The sequence below is a fragment of the Pimephales promelas genome, chromosome 1, assembly GCF_988280905.1.
Source record: "Pimephales promelas chromosome 1, fPimPro1.hap1.1, whole genome shotgun sequence".
Classification (NCBI taxonomy): Eukaryota; Metazoa; Chordata; class Actinopteri; order Cypriniformes; family Leuciscidae; genus Pimephales; species Pimephales promelas.
Window position 1 is genome coordinate 46,874,948 of NC_142769.1, and position 22,675 is coordinate 46,897,622.

A 22,675-nucleotide genomic window follows, 5' to 3' on the forward strand; every position below is an offset into this window, starting at 1 on the left:
CACAAAGTTACACAACATTTTAAATGATGTTTCACTAGACAAAGTTCGTAAGGAGCACGTTCAAATAATCTTGTCATCAACAATCATCATGACTATCCCATCAGCATGAGAGGAAGCATACAATCCTTGACAGTGTTTCAGCATCCCTCCACCACCCCGACTCCTCACTCTCGGCTTGTTCCTTCCACAACCAGGAATACGGGAGGAGTACTCTGGGTTCGGGCCAAATAGCGGACATATTATCTCCCGGACAGCACCCCAAATACGCATACAATTCTATCTGACTTATTTGTAAGTGTGAACTTGTGAATGATGGTTATAGGAGAAATGTCACAACACTCTTCTGCGAATGGAGAAGTGCAGCCCCTGACCAATCAGATGCCCAAAAACACCTACAATGGGCACACAATGTGGACAGCCGTTAACTTGGGGAAGGGGATCACTGTGGGACGACGACAAGCCAGTGGAGGGAGTGTGATGATCTGGGAAACCCTGGGTTCATGTTGGACGCAAAACATGGAAACATGGCAGTGGCTCTTTCAGCAGGATAAAGCACCTGAATGGTTTGAGGAACATGATGAGGAGTTCAAGATGTTGCTCGGCCTCCAAACTCGGCCTTTCTCAATCCAACTGAGCATCTGTGAGATGTGCCGGACCAACAAGTTTGATCCATGGGGGTTTCACCTCGCAACCTACCGGACTTGAAGGATCAGCTGCTAATGTCTTGGTGTAAGACACCACAGACAGGACACATTCAGGAGTCCCTGCAATCCTTTTTAATGCATATTAGAAATTTAGCTGAGACTATATGGTATGAACTTATTTCAAGTTCACTTAAAAATCCATATTACAGCGTTACACACTTAGAAGAAAAAGTTCTATATCTACATATTTGGAACCCATAAAAGGTTCTATACTCTCTTAAATCTATATAGAACCCTGGGGTTCCGTACTTGGCCAATAGAACCTTTTACAAAAAAAAATTTGTTCTATATAGAACCATTTTGGAGTTCCATATATGAAGCGGGGGATGGAACCATTTCTGGTTCTAAATAGAACCATTTCTTCTAAGAGTGTAGGTTGCACAGTCCTAATCTGATCTAATGTTTGCCTTGTGGACTCAAGCCTTTAAGATTCCTATGGCAAACCATATGAATGAAGTTGATGTATTTGCGCAAACTTCCTCTGAGACAATTTCCCTCGTCCTGGACAGACACCGGGTCGTGCGCGTTTGCTTCGGTTTGCTGAACTCCTGGACAGTGTTGACAGGACTTCTGACCCGTTGACAATGTGCATAAGCCCACGCAAACGACACACTCTCACACACACAAACCCACATTCCCTGGATTCTACACATCCATACAAACATTTACAAAACACACGCACCACGCATCAAAAAGCACTCTACCCACTTTCCTGTCATCATTAAACACAAAAGGGCTCTAATACACAACTATAAATACTGACACACGGGGGCCTGGAGCCTTTCCCCGCTGAGCTTCCAGCGCGTGGGCAGAGTTAGGAAGGTGGAGAAGAGGATTCGGGATGGTGTTTTCCCATCCTGATCAGAGACCATCGACATCCCGCATTCAGTCATTATTAGAAACGCCACAAAACTGACCTGGGAGCAGTGTGAAAAGGCAGCTTAACACAGGAAATAAACACCCTGACTGAATGAGACTTCCTGCACGGCGTTATAAAGGATACTCTCTCTTAGGTCAGACTGGTCAGTTTTCCAGAGACACGTTTGAGTGAGAGAGTCTAGACCGTGTGTGTGAACCTGGGATCAGAAGAGAGGAGCTGTAAGAACAGGGCGGTGTGTGTTCTCGTCCCTGCTGGTCGGGGTGAGTTCTCAATTCAGTCTTTTTAATGCATAGCTATATTGTATAGATGTTTCTGGCAGACAAATATTTTGTACTTGAATTCCAAATTTTACTTCGTTTTTCAAATTATGCTTTGGATTATACTTTTTGATGCTCAAACCACATGCAAAATGTGGGAAAATCCCTTTGCATCCTTATGCTCAACTAAGGAGGTTTTAGGGGGTGAGGCAAAATACTAATAAATGAATGACAACGTGGTCTTTTTTTTTTTTTTTTACTTTGAATTATTTTGATGCTTTTAATTTTTAAAAGGCTGTCTGGAGTTTAGTAATTTTATAATAAATGAAGTTTTACAGTTTTGCTAATTAAATATTTCCGCTGCTAACTGAACTAATGCAATAGTCAGTCAGTGCATCACATTTTGTATTGTGCATGATATTTTATGGTTTTGCAGAATGATGCATCAGTAAGGTGCGGTTAAAAAAATGACATGCATGTTTTTTAAAAAAGATGTTTACTTTTTTACTTGTTATTAAACTTGGTGCATGTGAGTTATGATTTATTTTGTTGATGGCAGGTACGAGTATAGGGAGCTGGCCTCCCCAAATAAATGCTTCTGAATCTCATTTTGCCAGGTAAAAATATTATTTTGTTTAATAAACATATTTTATGATTACTATAAAGCTTTACAGGACCATCATTCTAATAAGTATACTATATTGTCAAATACACTCTTAGAAGAAATGGTTCTATTTAGAACCAGAAATGGTTCCATCCCCCACTTCATATATGGAACTCCAAAATGGTTCTATATAGAACCAATTTTTTTGGTAAAAGGTTCTATTAGCCAAGTATGGAACCCAAGGGTTCTATATAGAACCCAGAGGAACCCTTTTTTAAGAGTGTATAGAACCTTTTAGGGGTTCCAAATACGTAGCACTGATGGAACCTTTTAAGGTTCTATATAGAACATTTTCTTCTAAAAATCAGTTGGCTTTCAAATTCTTTGGTTTTTATCTTTTATATAGAGGCTAAATAGATATTAAAATAGCCTTTATGAATATCAATTATTTCTACATATTTTAATTATTTCAATAATTTTTTGCTAAATGGAATATAATGCAAAAATATTAGCTGCAGAGCTTAATTATTAGAAATTAATATGTTTACAATATTCTTTATCAAATAGCTAAATAAATGCAGATGGAAGAGCAACACGGAAGCCCCTCCGCGCATGTGATGGAGGTGAAGAAAGGCTACATTAAGGAGTTCACCCGCCACTCCAACGACGTGCTGCTGAACTTAAACGAGCTGCGGCATCGCGACATCCTCACCGACGCCACGCTGCTCGTGGGGTCCGCCACGCTGCGCGCGCACTGCGCCGTGCTCATCGCATGCAGGTCGGGCATCTGGGAGTGCGAGATCATCCACTTTCTCCCGCCCTCCCTCGCTTCTCTTTCCTGCCCCCCTCCGCCATTTTTCCTGTTTGTGCTACTGCTAAGATTTGCTTTTTTCTTTTACTGTCTATGGCTTTTTTCAGAAGACAGTTAGCTCACTCTGTCCTGCATGAGATCATATCATATTCAGGCACACACACACTGCTTTTGTTTCACAAGTAGCCTATTGTACTATTGTAAGCAGATATGCTTTTGTATGGAAGGCCATATCCGTGACAAAATTCCGAAACTATGAATTATGATTATACAACGTCATAATTGACCAATTAAGACACAATTATAAGATTAAAATTTTGAAATTATGACAAACATTAGAAAATATGAAAGTTAACTTTTTCTCATACTTTGGATGGAAATTCGAAATTATTACATAAATGCCAAAATTATTACATAAAAATGTGAAATTATGACAAAACATCTTAATTCTGAAAAGGTCATAATTTTGACTTTTTATCAGAAATTATGAGATAGAAATAAAAAATTATGACTGTCAATAAAGTAAAACAATGACTTTTTATTACTTTAAAGCTAGAATTTCGACTTTTGTCATGATCTCGCATTTTAATGTGATGATTTTTGTCATAATTTTGACTCATTGTGATTTTGATAAAATGTCATAAGTATGATTTAGTGTCTCATAATTTAGATTTTTATGTCATATCATAATTTACAAAAGCATGATTTAAATGAAAAATGGGTTTCACATTTGTCAGAGTTTGCAGTCAGTTGTAAGTGTTTTGATTACTTTCTTACACATCTGTGTTTTCACAGTGGATTCTTCTACACTCTGTTCTCTCGTCGAGCGGCCGGTGCCTGCGGTGAGCGGGTGTTCTCTCTTGCCCTGCCGGAGGGCCTGGACTCAGGCAGCGTGTCTCTGCTGCTGGACTTCATGTACACCTCCTGCCTCCCTCTCACGCCCCGCACAGTCTCTGGAGTGCTCGCCGCCGCCTCCTACCTGCAGATGGAGCACGTCGCAGAAACCTGCCGAGCATTTATCCAGCACAGGTGAGACTGAACTCCAGAGCAGTGAAGGAAGCGCGCGCAGAACACTGACAGAGATTTGCAGTAGACAAAGATTTCTGCTGACATGAGTGACAATGATGCTACAAATTTAAACAGAGCTCAACTTTTACAAATAACCAACAATATGATGCAACATTGTTGTAATGCAACAAACAAAGCAAGTTTCCCAGGGGAACGTAAAGTTTATCAGGGGAAATGCATGAGATTTTGCGAGGGAACGCAAAGTTTCCGGGGGGAATGCAATAGATTTTGTGAAGGAACGTAAAGTTTCCCGGGGAACGCAAAGTTTATCAGGGGAACGCAGATTTTCCTGGGGGAACGAAATAGATTTTACGAGGAAACGTAAAGTTTCCTGGGGGAATGCAATAGATTTTGCGAGGAAACGCAAAGTTTCCCGGGAGAACGCAACAGAATTTGCGAGGGAACGCAAAGTTTCCCGGGGGAACGCAAAGTTTATCAGGGGAGCGCAAAGTTTCCTGGGGGAACGCAATAGATTTTGAGAGGAAACGCAAAGTTTCCCAGGAGAACGCAACAGAATTTGCGAGGGAACGCAAAGTTTCCCGGGGGAACGCAAAGTTTATCAGGGGAACCCAAAGTTTCCTGGGGGAACGCAATAGATTTTGCGAGGAAACGCAAAGTTTCCCAGGAGAACGCAACAGAATTTGCGAAGGAATGCAAAGTTTCCCGGGGGAACGCAAAGTTTATCAGGGGAACGCAATAGATTTTGCGAGGGAATGCAAAGTTTCCTGGGGGAACGAAATAGAGTTTACGAGGAAACACAAAGTTTCCCAGGAGAACGCAACAGAATTTGCGAGGGAACGCAAGGTTTCCCGGGGAACGCAAAGTTTCCTGGGGGAACGCAATAGATTTTGCGAGGGAATGCAAAGTTTCCTGGGGGAACGAAATAGAGTTTACGAGGAAACACAAAGTTTCCCAGGAGAACGCAACAGAATTTGCGAGGGAACGCAAGGTTTCCCGGGGAACGCAAAGTTTCCTGGGGGAACGCAAAGTTTCCCGGGGGAACGCAATCGATTTTGTGAGGGAATGCAAAGTTTCCCAGGGGAACGCAATCATTTTTGTGAGGTAACGCAAAGTTTCCTGGGGGAACGCAATAGATTTTACGAGGGAAGGCAAAGTTTTTAAAGATTTATTCTTCCCATCTCACACTCATTATATCACAAATGTTTGTTTGAACTATGTTTGCATAAATAGCCCAAAAGTGTGTCCTTTTCTCTGCAGTGAAAGGATCACTGTAAGTCCCTCTTTGATGGAGCCAGCCTCCAGAGCGCCTCTCGGTGGAAGATCCCCGCCTGCTCATCCCACCATCTTCTCCTCCCCCTCCAGGCCCGATGCTGAGGCAGAAGATCCCATCCCAGACCGAGCCAGGTAAAAGGCTTATAGAGGGAATCTCTAATGTGTTTGAATGCATTTGACACTTCCACTATATCCCATCTCAAAAGTGGTTATCAAAAGGGCGTACAATGCATCAACTGTATCTACAGGATTCCAGGTGAGAGCTTTGCCTCGCTGGATCCAGGAACTGGCCTGATTGCTATCCCCAAGTCTCAGACCCTAAAATTAGAGGAATCGTCCCCTCCACCCCCCTCCACACCATCCCCAGACAGTCCTTCCCAATCCAGCGGGCAGCCCAACTCTCCTGCTGAGTCCAGCGGCTGCAGTCTCTCTCCTCAACTAAAGGTGTGCATGTTTGTGAATGATATTTCTGTGCACATTATTATTATTTTTTTTAAATTCAGTCTTAATCTTTAATCAAATACTTTAACCTCCCCTCCCCCTCTAAACAAGAGTCACAGCAGAGGGTAGGACTAAAAATCCTGACGTTCAAATATGCCTCCATTTTGTTTGCAACGCCCAACTTATAATCCAATCAATTCCCGAGAATTGCTGTAAGTTCCCGAAAGCAGAACCGCACGTGAAAATCAGCAAAACGGTTTACACGCATTAATCCGTCTCTCTCACACTGTATGACGTGACAGACAAGTAATCCAGTCCTGTTCTGTTTACACAGCGTTGGTTTTCCGAGAATATAGTTGTGAGTCCTGAAAATGTATGGGTGTGAGTTTGGTTAAAGAATACGGTTTTCACTCCCATAAATAACAGAACTGTGTGTGTGAATGTAACCGTATTCAGGACTCAAATAGGGCTGACAACTGTATTCTGTTGCTGTGTGAATGTGGCGTAACTGTAATGTTTCATCTTTACAGAAAAGATCAGAATCTAAACCTACTCCTGACCCAAAGGCCTGCAACTGGAAGAAGTACAAGTATATTGTCCTCAACCCTTTGTGCGCCACACCTATAAAGGAGGAGGGGCCTGGAGAGGAGCGACAAGCACAAAGCCACGCCCCTTTAGTCAGTGATAGGATGGAAGATCCTAAAACAGCAAATAACATTTGGACAGGGGAGGAGCCTGGAATGAATTATAGGTGTGTTTTGTAGCTTCTGACTGAAAGATCTTCTGATGCAACGGATTAAAAATGTATTGACCATTGTTTTGTTTCTTCTAGGAAAACTTTGCATCTTCCGTACAATATGTCACAGCTAAAATATCCCCATCATGTCGTGGACCGCTGTTTGCAACCCCTGACCCTTTCGATCAGTGAGGATAAAAGTCAGTGAGCATCTCTTAGCTTTACTATGACTAGCTGTGTTTACAAAAATAAACAATCTAATCTTATTTTTCATCCTCTTCCTTTTTAAAAGGTCTCTTTAGTCCTTACGTTTGCACCCAAATAGCCAATCAGAATCCTTTATTGGGCCGACATCCAATCAAGTTTGAGAACCTCCCTGCACAGCTCAGTTGCATTGGAAATCAAGGAACAAACACAAAACCTTCCTGCTCAGGTGAGTGGTTGATTCACTGTAAAAAAATATTGTTGGTTTAATCTTTAACTTAAAAAAGTAAGTTAGTTAAGTTCAACGAATTTAAAAAATGGTTTAATCAGTAAAAATTCTAAATATTATGTTATCTGAACCACATTATTTATCTAGGTTGATTTGACAAAAGAAAAAAGTTGTAATAACAAATCATAAAAAATATATATTTTTTGCAGTGTACAACAAATATCTGTTTTATGTATTTCTGTATGCACTGTATAAAATAAAGTTTATTATTAATACTGACTTGTATCTCATTCCTTATATCTCTCTTATCCACTCGCTGACCCCAGGAGACAAGCCTTACCGCTGTAATGTGTGCGGGGCGCAGTTCAACCGGCCTGCGAATTTAAAGACTCATTCCCGCATCCACTCGGGAGAAAAGCCCTACCGCTGCGACACATGCGGCGCCAGATTTGTCCAGGTACGTCTGCGCAGGATTGCATGTATCACTATTATTTTTAAGCATTTAAAATGATATTCTTGAAAAACGCATGATGTGTGTTGTAGGTCGCTCACCTGCGCGCCCACGTTCTGATCCACACCGGAGAAAAGCCGTACCCGTGTAACACCTGTGGAACACGTTTCCGACACCTGCAGACGCTGAAGAGCCACCTGCGCATCCACACCGGAGAGAAGCCGTACAGCGTCAGTAGCCTATATTTCAATAGGGATTTTAATATATACTATATCCTTTAACGAGGGAAAATTAATGAATGCAAGAAATACAGCTATGTTCCATAAAAACAAGAATTTTTCAATTTTGATTTCAATTTAAATTTAAAATGATGACTTTAATTTATAAATGACAAAGGATTGGAAAACCGTTCAAAATAAATCTCACTCTTTTCTCTAATCTTTTCTTCCAGTGTGAGAAATGTCACCTGCACTTCCGTCATAAGAGCCAGCTGAGGCTCCATCTGAGACAGAAGCACGGCGCGATCACCAACACCAAGATCCGCTACAAGGTTCTGACCGACCCGTACCAACCTGGACCCACCCTGCTGCAAGCTGGCTGAGGGACACGGTCAACATCACAGGCACCGTGGCTGTATGCTGAAGATCCAAACGTTTAGGATGGATCCATGAAACAGTATTGTAAAGATTTTAAAGAGGTGGAGTGCTGCATTCGAGGACAGCTTGGCTCAAATATACCAATGAATGCAGTCTTCCAAGAATGCAGCACTCCTGCACTAGATGTGCTGACTGTTACCTTTATTATTTGTTGAAATGTTATTATTTATTTTGCTTTGCATACTTTCTCTTCCTCATGCTATTTAATCATATTGTATGCTGTTGCAACAAGTTTTTAGTTGTCATATGGGCAGGGGAAATGGTGGATATCATTGTCAAAAAGTAAGTAGCCCTGTTCAGGTTGTAGGCTAATTCTCAGGGGGAAACACTAAATGAATTGTGTATAGAGTGCCAAAGTGATGATGTCACTTTGTAGGACAACTCGGAAGCTAGCGGTGCATGGGTTCCCTCGATCGAAAAGCTATGCATTTTCCCCATAGACTTTTGGAAAATCGCAAAAAATTAAGTCTGTGTTCAACAAGTAGTTGTGACCCTTACACATTTTGTTAATCAAGATAATCTTTACAAGTTAATCCAAAAATATAACCTACATTTTGAAGCCTATATAAAGTTTTTAAAAAACACAAGCAGACACAATAAAGTTTAAAAAACCACAAGCAGGTTATAACTGTGTGTTGTCATAGATCAAAACGTGAAAATATTTAGAGGCTTTGTTCACCACAGACCTTATTTCAGGCGATTTAGCAAAACCCATTCAAAAATCCCATAGACTTTAGAGTGAGGGAACTGGGAGCGCTAAAATGCTATTGCTAACTCACTTCTGCGTTTTGGCCTAGAGTGACGTTGTAACTTCGGCACTCTATTAGCATGACTAATCATTTTACTAGTCGGTAAAGTATCCAGGTCAAATGTTAACCTTATGTAAACAGGAGGTTGTGTTCACATTTTGTTCCTGCTAATTTCCACATTGGTTAAAAAATACAAATCTATCATTTGAAAAGATAAAACGCAAGACAGAAAACCAAAAACCATTTGAACGCTAAGTTTTATCACTGAGGAGCCATGCTCATTTATTTTTCCAGACATCCCCATGAGAAACAATTGCCATCCGAATAGGGATTAAAGGTTTGTTCACACCAAGAGCAATAACTATAAAAATAAATATAACGAAACCTAACTAAACCAGCGCACAATATCGTTCTGTTTATTCGAGTAGTATGAAGCTGCAGACTCGGAGACCTGCATCTACAGTCCCCCTGCACCCAGAGTCCCGCATTCTCAGACCCCTCGTTTTTCGAGTCAGCGCCTCCTATCAAATTGTATCAGATAAACAGAACTTAAGCCAAAACGTGAGTAGGCTGTCTTCAATTTTATTTAGAGAATCGTAATAGCTCGTTTGATTTATTTTTTAATAAAACTAATTTAGCTAATCGATACAATAAGAATAGTCCATTTAATATTTGTAAAGGTAGTTTGTAACAAGATTTGAGCCGTTATGTTTTTTCGCCCTCTTTGCCCCGAAAATATTTTGATAGCTAACGTTAGCCTTTAACCTCGGACTTTTTTATATGTCATAAATGCTGCAGTTATTTTTACTGCCCATTTTGTGCCCCCATATATCTCAAACCCACAATGTTGTCCAAAGTTCAAAAACATCTCAAGGGACACTTACAGTCAGAGCAGTGCAACATGAATTTGATTTTTTTTTTCTTTCTTTTTCTTTAATTTTGAATTAAAAAAAAATATATATATAAAAAAAAAAAACATTGTAGCAATAAAATATCACATAGACTATTTTTCAGAAGATAGTTCAATCTGTAATTGTATCCCTTCCATCAGTAACAATGAGTTTTTTGGCAGCTGCATTAAGCAGGGAACGCAAATATTTATTGGATAATTTATTTGAAGACCGTAATATTGCATCCTATTGTTTTTAATTGCATTTGGATAAGCGTGCACTGTACTCTGTGTGCGGGTGTTATTCGATCTTTTGAACAGCAGGAGGCGCTGTGTTCGAAAAACGAGGGGTCTGAGAATGCGGGACTCTCGGTGGGGGACTGTAGATGCAGGCTCCGAGTCTGCAGCTTCATAATATTGGTTTATTCTGCAGTTTTGTCGTCGGTCGCTTTAAATGCTCGCGCTCTGAAAGCAGGATGGATTGTGATTGGCTGTCAGTGTTTTTATCGCTCATCGTCAGCTTCTTCCCAGGACGACGACATCTTGTCACCGTTGTTATCGTTATAGCTGAGGTGTGAACTCTGCTATTCTTTTATATTTAGAAATGATATTTTTTTTTTTATCTATATCGTTATAGATAGGCTAGTTATCGTCCTTGGTGTGAAACAAATCGAGTGAATTGTAAATGCTTTAGTAGCTTAACGTTACACATGGAAGGAAATGTAAGATTATTTTTGCTGTTGTGATTTAAAGATGGTTTGTGGCTGAGTGTGAAGATGTGTAGGAGTTCAGATTGGAGATGTAAGAGCAAAATGAGTGGATATTAAAAGTGGGATTCTGCAAGATTGTAGGAAAGATTATGAAGGGAAGAACAGAAGTGCATTGTATGAGAAAAAAAGGAATTAAGCATGTCTAAGAAAGAAGAGAATGATTTTTTTATTAATCAATATGCTGTCATTTTCTTTATTAATTGTTCTGCCCAAATAGTGCTCTTATTTGAATCCATTATGGTCCAATCATCAGAATGTCAAACTCAAATATACGTTAACCTCTTAGTTGCTTAATATGTTATTTAGTATGGTAATGTACTCATTTAAAAGGCCTGGAGCCTATTTGTGTTTAAATAACAATATGAAAATTTGTAGAGAATTAGACTCTCCATGTCTTTTTTAATGATATTGAGTCCAAGCAGGTTGAGGACTCACTATTCAAACAAATATACATGTAAAGAAGAGTGATGATGATGATGAGGATAATGATATCAACAAAATTGTATTGCGCTCTTTTGCTGGACAAAGACAAGACCTATTTTATATAAATTAAAGTTAAATTAATTTCTTGTTATTGTGTGTGTGTCTGCTGTTCTCATGCAATCCTGCTTCTTCACAATCACACGAACAGTGGGAGAGTCTCACAATCATAAAGTAGTCAACTTAGTAAGCAGCATACAGAAATGTTTCACTACACGTTTAAATCTAACTTGCCAATGTCCGTCTGATTCTTGGAGCCTAGAAGAACAAAGAATAAACCTCTTAGCCCTTCCTTCCTTCGATTAGCTCACAACTGTGACCCCTTGACTCACCCTAAAGCGCCTCAGCTTCTCTACGGGTGCTGCTGAAATACGAACAATGGAGCGACTGGCACCTGTTTCCGGCCTTAAACAAAAACCGGCCATGCACACACACACACACTCACTACCTGTCCGTCCATATGTGTAGTTGTGTATGGAAGTTTTACCACTTAAAGGGATAGTTCTCTTAAAAATGAAAATTTTGTCATTAATTACTTTTTCATTATTTATGTCGTTATAAACCTGTAAGACTTTCATTAATCTTTAAAACACAAATGAATACCTTTTTGATGAAATCTGAGAGATTTCTGACCCTCCATTGACAGCTAAGCAACTACCATTTTGACATTTCAAAAAATTCTTAAAGAGGTCATAAAACTAGTCCATATGAATTGAGCGGTTTAGTCCAGTGTTTTTCTGAAGAGACTCGATCGCTTTATATGATGAACAGATTTAATGCAAGCTTTATTTTACATATTAACATTGATCAACTCACACATCGGTTGAGGTAAAAGCATCTTCGCTTGAGGTGTGACAGAGTTTTCATTTTTGGGTGAACTATAACTATATGGTTCAAACATTCACTGATCCTCCATTTAGAGGAGGGGGGTGAAAACTTTTGAACAGGATAAAGAGGTACAAAAAAATCTTATTTTGTGTAAATATCAATTTTGTTTTATTTAGTACTGTCCTTCGGAAGCAACAGAAGATGCTTGCATGTTTCTCAGAAGACAAATTAACAATTTACCTTGATCTAAACATCCAAACAAGGGAGGAAGGGACTCAACAACAACCATCACATAAACGACAACAACAAAACAGCCGTGTAAAATAACATGCATTTTGTGTGATTCATATATATATATATATGAAGAGTTCAGATGCAAAAGCCTCTAAATGCCATTTGAAATTTTCTTCTTTAATGATGATTTTTATCAAGCTTGTATATTTAAGTTCAATAATTTCACTTAAATGACAATTAATAGGTAAGTATCATTGCCATTTAAGTGAAATCACTGAACTTAAATATACAAGCTTGATAAAAATGATCATTTTAGAAGAAAATTTCAAATGGCACTTAGAGGCTTTTGCATCTGAACTCTTCATAGAGAGATAGAGAGAGAGAGAGAGAGAGAGAGAGAGAGAGAGAGAGAGAGAGTGTAGGCCTATATGCACACGCACACACACACACACACACACACACACACATTTTTACTCATTTACTTTAATACACATACATAAACATTTTTACTATTGTTAAAATATAGAAAAAATATTGTTGGTTTAACTTAAAAAATAAGTAACCTGGTTGCCTTAAAACTTTAAGTTCATTGAAATGGAAAAAATTAGTTAATACAATGAAGGAGATTAATTTAATCACTTGAAACTCAAAAATATTATGTTATCTGAACTACATAAATGATCTAAGTTGATTTGACAAAAGAATAAATGTTGTGATTACAAATCATGAAAATATTTTTTTACAGAGACATGAACAATCACATTTTGTCCCCCCTACACACACACACACACACACACACACACACACACACACACACACACACACACACACACACACACACACACACACACACACTTCAGCAAGTAAAGTCCATTTTAAAACCAATTTAGACCTGTAAACAACCCTGGGCAGTTTTAAGAAATGTTGGCATTTTTAAAGTGTTTAAATGATATAATATCAAACCATTAACTGAAACAATCGCTAGAGGGCCTTATTTAGTTCACACACCAGGCATAGATACTAGAGAGCGTTAATCTTTAACAGTAGTTAAATGCGTGACTGAATGCTGAATGTGCTGTTATGGTCGACTTACTGAACCTAACATTGCACGTGTTTTCATAAAGGGATCGATGTAGAGATATGTTCTTGAATATTATTTAAAACTTTCTTCTAGCTCGTGAGCGCGCTCTGGAGGCGGAGCTTCACTGAAACTAAACTGGTGTCAAACAGCAGGTGAATTAATGAATAAGTCGGAAATCACCATCGACTATGAGCTTCCCGATATTTACCGGTTGTCTATGTATTTAAAAAGAAGATGTTTTTTATGATTTGACCTAATCGTCATGGCTCGAAGGGAAAAGGGGTGATTGGGTTATGGGTAAGTATAACGACTGATCTGTTATGGACTCATTCACCTGAAGAAATCGCATTTTGAAACGGATACCATTTTCCGATATTTTATTCTAACAAATAATAACGTCTATATGTCATTCAGTAAGCAACAATGTTACATACTGTTTGTCTAGAGTGTTTAGTGTTTCATTGTAAGCGATTGTAACATCTACTGCCAAATAGTGCTTGTATGGTAACGTTACGTCCACAATAGCCTACATATATGCCTCAATGTAATTATAATAACATTCGGTCTGCAACATCAAGTTAATCTCTTGGCGTTTGTATTGATCGATATTAAGGCCATAAATTCATGAATAAATCGTGTCATTGACACTGTAAAATCCCGCGTGCTAAATATTAACAACGCTAGCGACACTGGATTGAATGGGTCAGCTAAGTCACTGCACAACAAGAATCTTTTCCTGAATATTATGTACGTTACCTAATTAATATTTATAAACCATATGGTTGTTTGATTTGCATTGGGCGTATCTTCACGTGTGAGCAGATTTTACAATTTCTTTTTTTTTTACATTAGCCTACCTAATAACAATGTTATACATCCGGAAATCGAGTATGTACCTGTAGACAGGCATTTTAAAACTTAAATTTAACATCAAGCAACGAAATAATGTTAAAAATCATTTTAATTTCCATATTTTTTACATATTTATTTTTTTCATAATGTCTCTCGGCATAAATGTACAAGAGCACAAATTAACATCTGACAATATTTCACAGGTTCTCAAATTTTATAGTACATTATAAACATCTGTAAAAAAAATAAATAAAAAACTTTTTTTTTTAATTCAAAAATTGCTTTACAATAGTGCAAACATGCACCTCTTAAACATCTGGATCATTTCCAACAATGTATATAATGATCAAGTAGATTCATTCTTGCATAAACAAAATAAAGAAAGAAAGAAGAGTAAAAAAAGAAACAAACAAATCAAACAAAAACAAAAAAATTATAATAAATAAAACAAACAGCAAACAGATAGGCTACTAATCATCTTGGTACATGAAAGATCTCGTCATATTTCTTCAGAAAAGAATAACATAAAAACAAAACAAATTCAAGCGCAGGTATGACGTCACTTTGTAGGCCAACTTGCAGTTTGCGTCACGGTTCCTTTATCAAAAACCAAATAGGATTTAGCCTTTTGGATTATTGCTAAAAACAAGCTCTGTGATCATCAAATGTTAATGATATTTACACGTTTTGTCCATAAATATATATTTTTTTACAGATGAACACAACATTTATGAATTTTGAAGCTAAATGCAGTCAGAAGTAAAAAGCTAATAGTAAAAGCCAGACTAAACGAACTACACCACCGTCTCAAAAATTCAACGACACCATGACTAAGCTTCCGACAAATCTCTCATTTTTAACAAAAAACATTTTCCTAGAACATGTGAGTTAGAATAGTTTATAAGAGCACAGTTATAACCAAAACGAGTTTACCTGTTCGGCGTAATGGCGTTTCTGCTCGACTGCCTATGTAGTCCCATTTAGCCACTTAGCAACCGCTTTTCAAGACACATAACAGCTTAAAAAAATCATGAGTGTGGTTATATTGATGTATTTTATGCCGTGGAATAAAACGCGAAAGTGTCTTGAGCTTGTGTTCACCACAGACCTCATTTCAACCATTTAACCAAAACCCCATTCAAAAAAACCCCATTGACTTTGGGACAAGGGAACCGGAAGCGCAAAAATGCTAACTTGCATACGCGTTTTAGCCTACAAAGTGATGTCATAGTACATGGTAGAGTTTTGAGTAGGGTTAAGTTGTAGTTGGAGGACGTATACTTCACACTCCACACTGCAGTGAGCAGCCTCTCAAAATACTTTGCTATAAACGTGAATATAAACGCATAATGGCGTTGCGTAATGAGGTGTTGAGAGGACAACATACATCGGTTACTTGCGTAACTTAAGGCAGAGGAGATTGAGAGAGGGCGAATAGGTGTGTGACATAATCATCACTAAACAGCCTGACGCTAATTAATATTTTTGTTTGATAATTATAATTTATTTTACAATTCCTTTTTTATTGTGTAATAGTTATGCTCCTGCACATTGAACATTTGAAATAGAGTTTCTTGTTTGGTTGCAAAAACTGTAAACATTTTAGACATTTTAATCAAATGTGATGCTAAAATAAAATTATTTTAATATATCACCATCATATCAATCATTAGTCACCGTGCTTTCTGGATATCATTAACTGCATAAATCAAGTGGAAACTGACCCAGCAAAATAAAATTTCTTCTTTCACAGTACAAGATTTAGAAAAATTATGGTAAAAATACCATAAAGTCAAGAATTAAATTTCAAGCCTATATCGACCTGCAATGTAATGGAAGAAATATCTAAAAATGATCTAATTGGTTAGTTATACACACATAAAATACTTATGTAATATCTATATGTAATATGAAAGTAAATTCATTGATATATTTTACAGTATAATTCAAGTTTAGTATAATAATAATAATAATAATAACAACAAGATGTGCTTTTTTGATAGTTATATTATAACCTAGAATCTATATACTTTCATTATTTACTCACTTTTAATAATAGTATTTTATTTTGTATATACAGTATAATCACTATTTTATGCACAACAAATCTTTTAATGCATTTTAAGTTGGTAGGACATTCTGTTTTTCTACCAATGAAAGCTCAATTTAAAAAGGGAGCGAGAGAGAGAGAGAGAGCGTTTTATTGCATTTAATAGTTTTGAGCGATCAGATTTGGATTAGATCAGATTTTGAAATCACTGACAGTTCAGAGTCCATCTCATGATCAACATTTTTATTTAAGGACTACATTAAAAACTACATTCAAGCATGAAAACCTCTTCAAGTAGATCCCAAGAACAACATCTAGATATTCAAATCATGGTCTCTTTAATTCGTCTCTTCAGTGCAAAGATGGAAAAGCCCCAAGAGAGGCAGGAAACGCAGCAGCCGTCCCCACAGATGGCGGCACCTGATGGGGGTTGGGGCTGGGTGGTGGTGGGGTCTCTTTTCGTGATATCTGCGCTGGTGTTTGGGCTCATCCGCAGTCTGGGCGTCTTCTTCGTGGAGTTTGTGCGGTACTTCGATGAGAGTGCTCAGGCAGTGTCTTGGATAACATCCATTGGGTTGGCCATGCAACAGCTAATGAGTAAGTTCACATGCACAAATTCATTCATGATGACATGTCTTCATCAACCAACTCAATATGATATAGCATGTTAACTGCATGTCCTCACACAGGTCCAATAGCTGCAGCCGCATGTAATGTGTATGGAGCTCGTCCAGTTGTTATGATGGGAGGATTCCTCTCAGGCCTGGGATTCATTCTGGCTTCCCAGGCAACAAATCTTTTGCATCTTTACATGACCATGGGATTCATTTCAGGTAGATGCTCTTGTAAACAGTGTCCTTAATATTAGCCAATTTCAGGGTCCTAATTGGTGTTGTTCTGATTTTCTTTGTCAGGTTTAGGCTGGGCACTGGTCTTCACCCCTACTGTTGCGTCAGTGATGCAGTATTTCACCATACGGAGATCTCTAGCCATGGGCCTGGGCTTCACAGGCGTTGGTCTCGCCTCTTTCGCCTTCTCTCCACTTTTTCAATATCTAGTGTCAGTTTACGCTTGGCGTGGGGCTTTGCTTATCCTCGGGGGCCTCAGCTTCAACATTATCGCCTGTGGAGCTCTCATTCGACCTCTGGGGAATCCAAAAGTTGTGGAAAAGGTATGTGTTTTGATATATAATTACATTAAAGGATTAGTTCACTTTTGAAAAAAACTTTTGCTGATAATTTACTCACCCCCATATCATCCAAGATGTCCATGTCTTTCTTTCCTCAGTCGAAAAGAAAATTCCAGAATTTTTTTCCATATAATGGACTTCAATGAGAACCAGACGGTCCAAGGTCCAAAAGATGCAGCTTCAAATGTCTTTAAACGACACCAGACGATGAATAAGGGTCTCATCATGCGAAACGATCGGTTATTTCAAAGCTTATTCCAAAAATGTAACTTTTCTAAGGACAAATGCGAGCCTTGCTCTAGTCTGTGAGGCGCGTTTGTAACGTCACGTGATACGTAATTACGTTCAAAAGGTCACGGGGGACGTAGCCGGAAGTACAGAATCAAAATTGTCCGACATCGTTGTTTTACCTTTTAATTCCTTTTTTTGTAAACGGTGTTTGAGTTAGTTTTCACGTTCAACCTATGCGTTCAACTTGTAAACACTGACTCTGTACTTACGGCTACGTCGCCCGTGACATTTTGAACATAATTACGTATTACGTGACGTTGCAAACGCGCCTCACAGAATAGAGCAAGGGATTTGTCCTTAGAATAGAGCATTTGTCCTCAGAAAAGTTACATTTTTGAAATAAGTTTTGAAATAACCGATCGCTTTGCTAGATAAGTCCCTTATTCATCGTCTTGTGTCGTTTAAAGACATTTGAAGCTGCACTGAAACTGTCTTTTGGACCTTGAACCGTCTGGTTCCCATTGAAGTCCATTATAAGGAGAAAAATCCTGGAATATTTTCATCAAAAACCTTAATTTCTTTTCGACTGAGGAAAGAAGGATATGGACATCTTGGATGACATGGGGGTAAGTAAATTATCAGCAAAAGTTTTTTTCAAAAGTGAAGTAATCCTTTAATATATTGATAAACTGAACAATTCATAATTGAAACATATTAGAATGATGTAATTGTATACATTTAATTTTTTTTTATTTGGGGTGTAATGGTACCTCGGTTTTGGGCTCACGGTTCGGTGCATGTCTGCCCAACTAACAACCCTCCCCAGATTCCTGTTTGCTTAAAATAAAAAATTAAGGAATTCTTGATTTGTTACTCTATTTGTGCTTTTCTCAGACTGAAAACTCGACCAACCTCAACAGATGCTCTTTTTCCCCCTCCCGTATCTACGAGTGCTTTGAGCTCTCCCTGCTGTCACACCGAGGCTTCCTCACATATACCGCGGCCATCACCCTTTTCAATGCGGGCTACTTCATCCCCTACGTTCACCTGGTGGCCCACAGCCGTAACATTGATTTCACTGAGTACCAGGCGGCCTTTGTAATCTCTGTAACCGGTGTGGCGGATATCGTGGGCCGCGTAGCCTCCGGTTGGGCCTCGGATCTGGGCAGAATGCGGATGCCCCACATGCTGGCGCTGTGGACTGGGTTACTGGGCCTGTTTCTGATACTCATTCCCGCTGCGGTGAGTTACCCAGGACTGCTGGTTGTCAGTTTGGCCTATGGCTTCTGCGCAGGAGCGATGACGCCGCTGGCCTTCGCGGTGGTGCCGGAGATCGTAGGCATCGAGCGAGTGCTGGGAGCCCTCGGTCTCCTGCAGCTCATTGAAAGCGTTGGAGGGCTGCTGGGAGCACCACTGTCTGGTAGGAGCTCATAAGATGATCACAATCATTTTATTTAAAGAGGACCTTTAATGTTGTGGCACTTCTCTTCTAGAGCTGCATGAGCGATCATTAAAGATTGCGATTCAAATACCCAGTCAGGGAATGAATTTGCATGTTCACTCGGCTCATCGTCAGTGAAAATCGCTTGGGTGTGAACGCAAAAAACGTTTGTAACTTTGCAGACCCTTTTCATGCTCAAACAGCAACATTACACTTTTAAGACAATTGGAAATGGAAAAAAAATGCATAATAGGTAAGACCAAATTGACGCAGCTTTTCGGCTTTGAAATAATTGTTCCATCTCCATTTTCCTTCCTCCTAGGCTGGCTGAAGGACTACACTGGAACATACACGGCATCTTTTATCACTGCTGGTAGTTTCCTCATGTTAGGTACGTTGGTTACAATGACTCTTCCCTATTTTTGGTCTTGTACCGCCCCTCCACCCCCATCACCATCAAAGAAGAAGTCTCAGGATTGCTCCATTGAAGATGGACTACTCAAACCCACTACCTCGAACTCAGAAAAAGAGTTAAAGATCTGCTCTAAGAGAGAGGTTACACATCCAGAGCAAGAACAAGAACAAATACCTCAGGAAATTCTTCCTCTGACTAAATTAAAGGAAACATTATGATTTTGTGATGTTAGAAAACACCTAATGGTGGTAGAGCTAGTTTTTGAAAGGATATTTGCATTATATCAAACAGGATACACAAATGTTTGTATTGGAATCGTGGCCAAAATGGTTTTTATGAAATTATCCACTGAAAGTTTTACTGAAAAATGTGGTATAAGTACAAATTAGTGAGATTTACCCAATGCCAAATAATATATATATATATATATATATATATATATATATATATATATACAAGGGTATTTTATATATATATATATATATATATATATAGGTGAAATTTGCTACTGCTTTTTGGATAGTAACAAAACAATCCAAAAGATGTTCTCAGATGTTGAAGTCTGCCTAACTGGAATAAAGTTATATATTAACTGTCTTAATGTCAGAAATATTGTTAATTTAATGATTCCTTTAATAAACAAAAAGTATTTATATATATATACTTTTTTTTCCCTCCTCCCATCTCATGTTTTCCCCGCTCACCATGTCCCTTTTTGGGCTCTGTAGAAGTCAATAATTTTTATTCAATAAAATATCTTTTCATAATCAATGCAAAATCATCACAGAATAAGGATTTGTGCCGGAATTGTTCTAAAAGTCCTCTTTTGCTTGACCATTTCTTAATTTATGGAGGGCACTGCATATTAAATACAATGGTATTACTATCTGACACCATAACGCTGTTTTATTTTGGAGAAGTATGCTGGCAGAAATTCTATTCATTTATAAATTATTATTTTTATAATATTATAATTTTTGGATTGTAGGCCTAAGTTATGGTGTCTTGTTTGACTTCTGGCACTCTCTGACAGAAATCTGATTATGATATTTGGTGGACTAAATGAGGTTTGTGGTTTTTATTAATCTCAGTTTTGTATTCAATGCTAGTCAAACATGTTTGGTGCTAGCAAGAACTTACTCAGTTCCAAGCTTATAACTTGGTCATCATCACATCTCAGACATGTTGTTTTCACATCAAGCAAAAGCTAGGATAAAGGCAAAACATTTCCTTGTTTGATGCTAGACGCTATACACAGGAAGGCAAGCTAATGCTAACGTAGCAATGCTAATCCTGTTCAGCTCCCGAGGTAGAGCATCAATCTTTCACACAGACTAGCTACATTTACTTGATTACAGCTGGACTTATCTTGTTCTTGTATGGCATATGGAGAAATATGTTTTCAAGATGTTCTTTTGCATTGTCCGAGAAAATTGATGTTGTCTTTTCGGAGTCAAAATGCATCTTTTTTTTTTTATTTCAGTGATATTTTATGATGGGGATTTTGCCTAATGCGAAGGGTTTTCACCGTGATGTTAAAGCTCAAGGTCTCCGAATATTGACATGTTTATCCACCGAGGTCACTGACTTAAAACAAATTCACTGAATCATTGACCAAAGTGTTACAAATTGTGTTCCTCAAAGCATTTTTTTGTTTGTTTAAACATTTTATTTGACATAATACAAGAGATTTACTATTGTATATTAATGTCAACCTGTTAGTTCTCTACCTCACATGTAAAACACTTTGAATACTAGTCTGTAATGCTGTTTTAAAAACACTTCTCGTGAGCCTTAATCTTCATAGACTGAGAGTCAATGAGCTCAGCTCAGCCACTACCAGACTTTGCTTTCTCATGCTGAGGCTCTTATTGCCTTGAGATTGGCCACACACACACACACACTCAGTTTAGCCTATAGACCGCAGACAGAGTTTAACCTAGACCTGCTTGCTGGCAAATGCAGTTCAATCACAGTTGGTCTAGTAGTAGCATTGGTTTGCCAAAGCAAAGCGATGACATTAAACATTTCATCATCTGGTTCTTTGCACTTTATAGCTTTAGAGTCCTCGTTGACTTTTGATCTAATTGGAAGGTTGAGTGGAATTTCTGATCTGAGCCGATCAGGTGATTCTCCTGTTACCACGGTAACTAACAAGATATTCAAGTGTTAATGGCATTTCATTGCACAATTCTGCATCCTAGTTATCCAGTAGAGTTTAGAAATGCAAGTCACACGATGAGTCATGAATCATTTATTTATTTAGCTACATATTCCACCTTTTCCACATTAATTCATTTCAAACGTGTTGCTTAGAGCATTGCATGCTCACAAAAAATCACTTACCATTTCAAATGTGTTGTTTTGGTCTTATAAAAAGAGAAAATTGAAATAAAAATATACAAGAGAACCAAGCAAACTGATCTCTCACCCAACGTAACATTTACATTCAAGTTGCATTAACACTGTGGCTCACAACATAGTGAATAAAAAAAAGAAATGAATAGCAACTCAATGAGGAACGTTTAAAAGAGAAACGTAAAGGCATCCACTTCACCACTACTTCGGCTTTATGAGTTCCACTTGATGCTTTCATTACATTGGGAATGTAAACTTACTCAAATGATAAATTATCTGGATGAAGAAACGTAAAGGAATAAGGATTGTGCCCAAAGAGATAAGCAAATGTTATCAATGACATCCTAACGCCTAAACTGGGATAAATATGCTAAAAACCCAAATGTTTAGACCCACAATCAAGTGCACCAGACAAACCAAATGAAGCAGCGTTTCATAAGAGGTGTTCACTGTGGGAGACAGCCGGGTGACGTTTCAGCAAAAAAAAAAAAAAAAAAAAAAAAAAAATAGAAAAGCAATAGTATGTGGTAACTTCATTCCATCTACTGGATCGCCCGTATGTGTATATTGGTGTAACATCGACATCTAGTGGTCAGGTGGGTTACTTCATATCAGTGCTACGGCGCTTCAGCTTCTCTGGGTTGTTGGAAGCCATTTGGGAGAAATCCCTGAAGATATCATGATAGGTTTCATCACCTACAGGAGGAAAAAATACAGAAAAATTAGTGTTAGAATATTTTCCTAGGAATAAGAAACACAACTTTAAAGGGGCTATATGTAAATAAATAAATAAATCTATTTTACTTATTAATTGCATTTGTATTGCCAATGTGT

General features: G+C 38.3%; 3 protein-coding genes across 5 annotated transcripts in view; 2 read left to right on the forward strand and 1 right to left on the reverse strand.

The window, feature by feature from the left end:
• Positions 1–1,708: 1,708 nt before the first annotated feature.
• Positions 1,709–9,451, forward strand: bcl6b (BCL6B transcription repressor). The gene is made up of 12 exons (XM_039658423.2): positions 1,709–1,844; positions 2,401–2,458; positions 3,013–3,223; positions 4,052–4,285; positions 5,543–5,689; positions 5,806–6,001; positions 6,529–6,749; positions 6,831–6,934; positions 7,027–7,167; positions 7,494–7,624; positions 7,711–7,848; positions 8,070–9,451. Exons 3-12 carry the CDS (start codon positions 3,021–3,023, stop codon positions 8,217–8,219), a joined length of 1,665 nt encoding a protein of 554 aa, XP_039514357.2. The 5' UTR covers positions 1,709–1,844; positions 2,401–2,458; positions 3,013–3,020; the 3' UTR covers positions 8,220–9,451.
• A 3,818-nt stretch (positions 9,452–13,269) lies between these two features.
• slc16a13 (solute carrier family 16 member 13) lies at positions 13,270–20,140 on the forward strand. 2 transcript variants are annotated; one of them, XM_039658923.2, is made up of 6 exons: positions 13,270–13,602; positions 16,563–16,804; positions 16,897–17,040; positions 17,122–17,378; positions 18,522–19,047; positions 19,391–20,140. In XM_039658923.2, the coding sequence occupies exons 2-6, from the start codon at positions 16,570–16,572 to the stop codon at positions 19,699–19,701; spliced, it is 1,473 nt and encodes a 490-aa protein (XP_039514857.2). In that variant the 5' UTR covers positions 13,270–13,602; positions 16,563–16,569; the 3' UTR covers positions 19,702–20,140. The 2 variants fall into 2 exon arrangements, with proteins under 2 accessions (XP_039514857.2, XP_039514858.2); XM_039658924.2 differs by having other exon boundaries at positions 13,270–13,457.
• A 1,581-nt stretch (positions 20,141–21,721) lies between these two features.
• acap1 (ArfGAP with coiled-coil, ankyrin repeat and PH domains 1) overlaps positions 21,722–22,675 on the reverse strand; it is a 34,880-nt gene continuing 33,926 nt past the window's right edge. For both annotated transcript variants that reach the window (XM_089130614.1, XM_039658922.2), the window contains one exon: positions 21,722–22,537. In XM_089130614.1, the coding sequence (XP_088986740.1) occupies positions 22,469–22,537 (69 nt within the window). In that variant the 3' untranslated portion in view covers positions 21,722–22,468. The remainder of the gene's footprint in view (positions 22,538–22,675) is intronic.

Bases quoted from the DNA above. Each gene is read 5' to 3' on its own strand.
- bcl6b (XM_039658423.2), top strand. From the start codon at position 3,021: ATGCAGATGGAAGAGCAACACGGAAGCCCCTCCGCGCATGTGATGGAG. The intron at 4,286-5,542 runs GTGAGACTGAAC...TTTTCTCTGCAG, and splicing joins CGAGCATTTATCCAGCACAG to TGAAAGGATCACTGTAAGTC. The intron at 7,168-7,493 runs GTGAGTGGTTGA...CGCTGACCCCAG, and splicing joins CACAAAACCTTCCTGCTCAG to GAGACAAGCCTTACCGCTGT.
- slc16a13 (XM_039658923.2), top strand. From the start codon at position 16,570: ATGGAAAAGCCCCAAGAGAGGCAGGAAACGCAGCAGCCGTCCCCACAG. The intron at 16,805-16,896 runs GTAAGTTCACAT...GTCCTCACACAG, and splicing joins GGCCATGCAACAGCTAATGA to GTCCAATAGCTGCAGCCGCA. The intron at 17,041-17,121 runs GTAGATGCTCTT...TTTCTTTGTCAG, and splicing joins GACCATGGGATTCATTTCAG to GTTTAGGCTGGGCACTGGTC.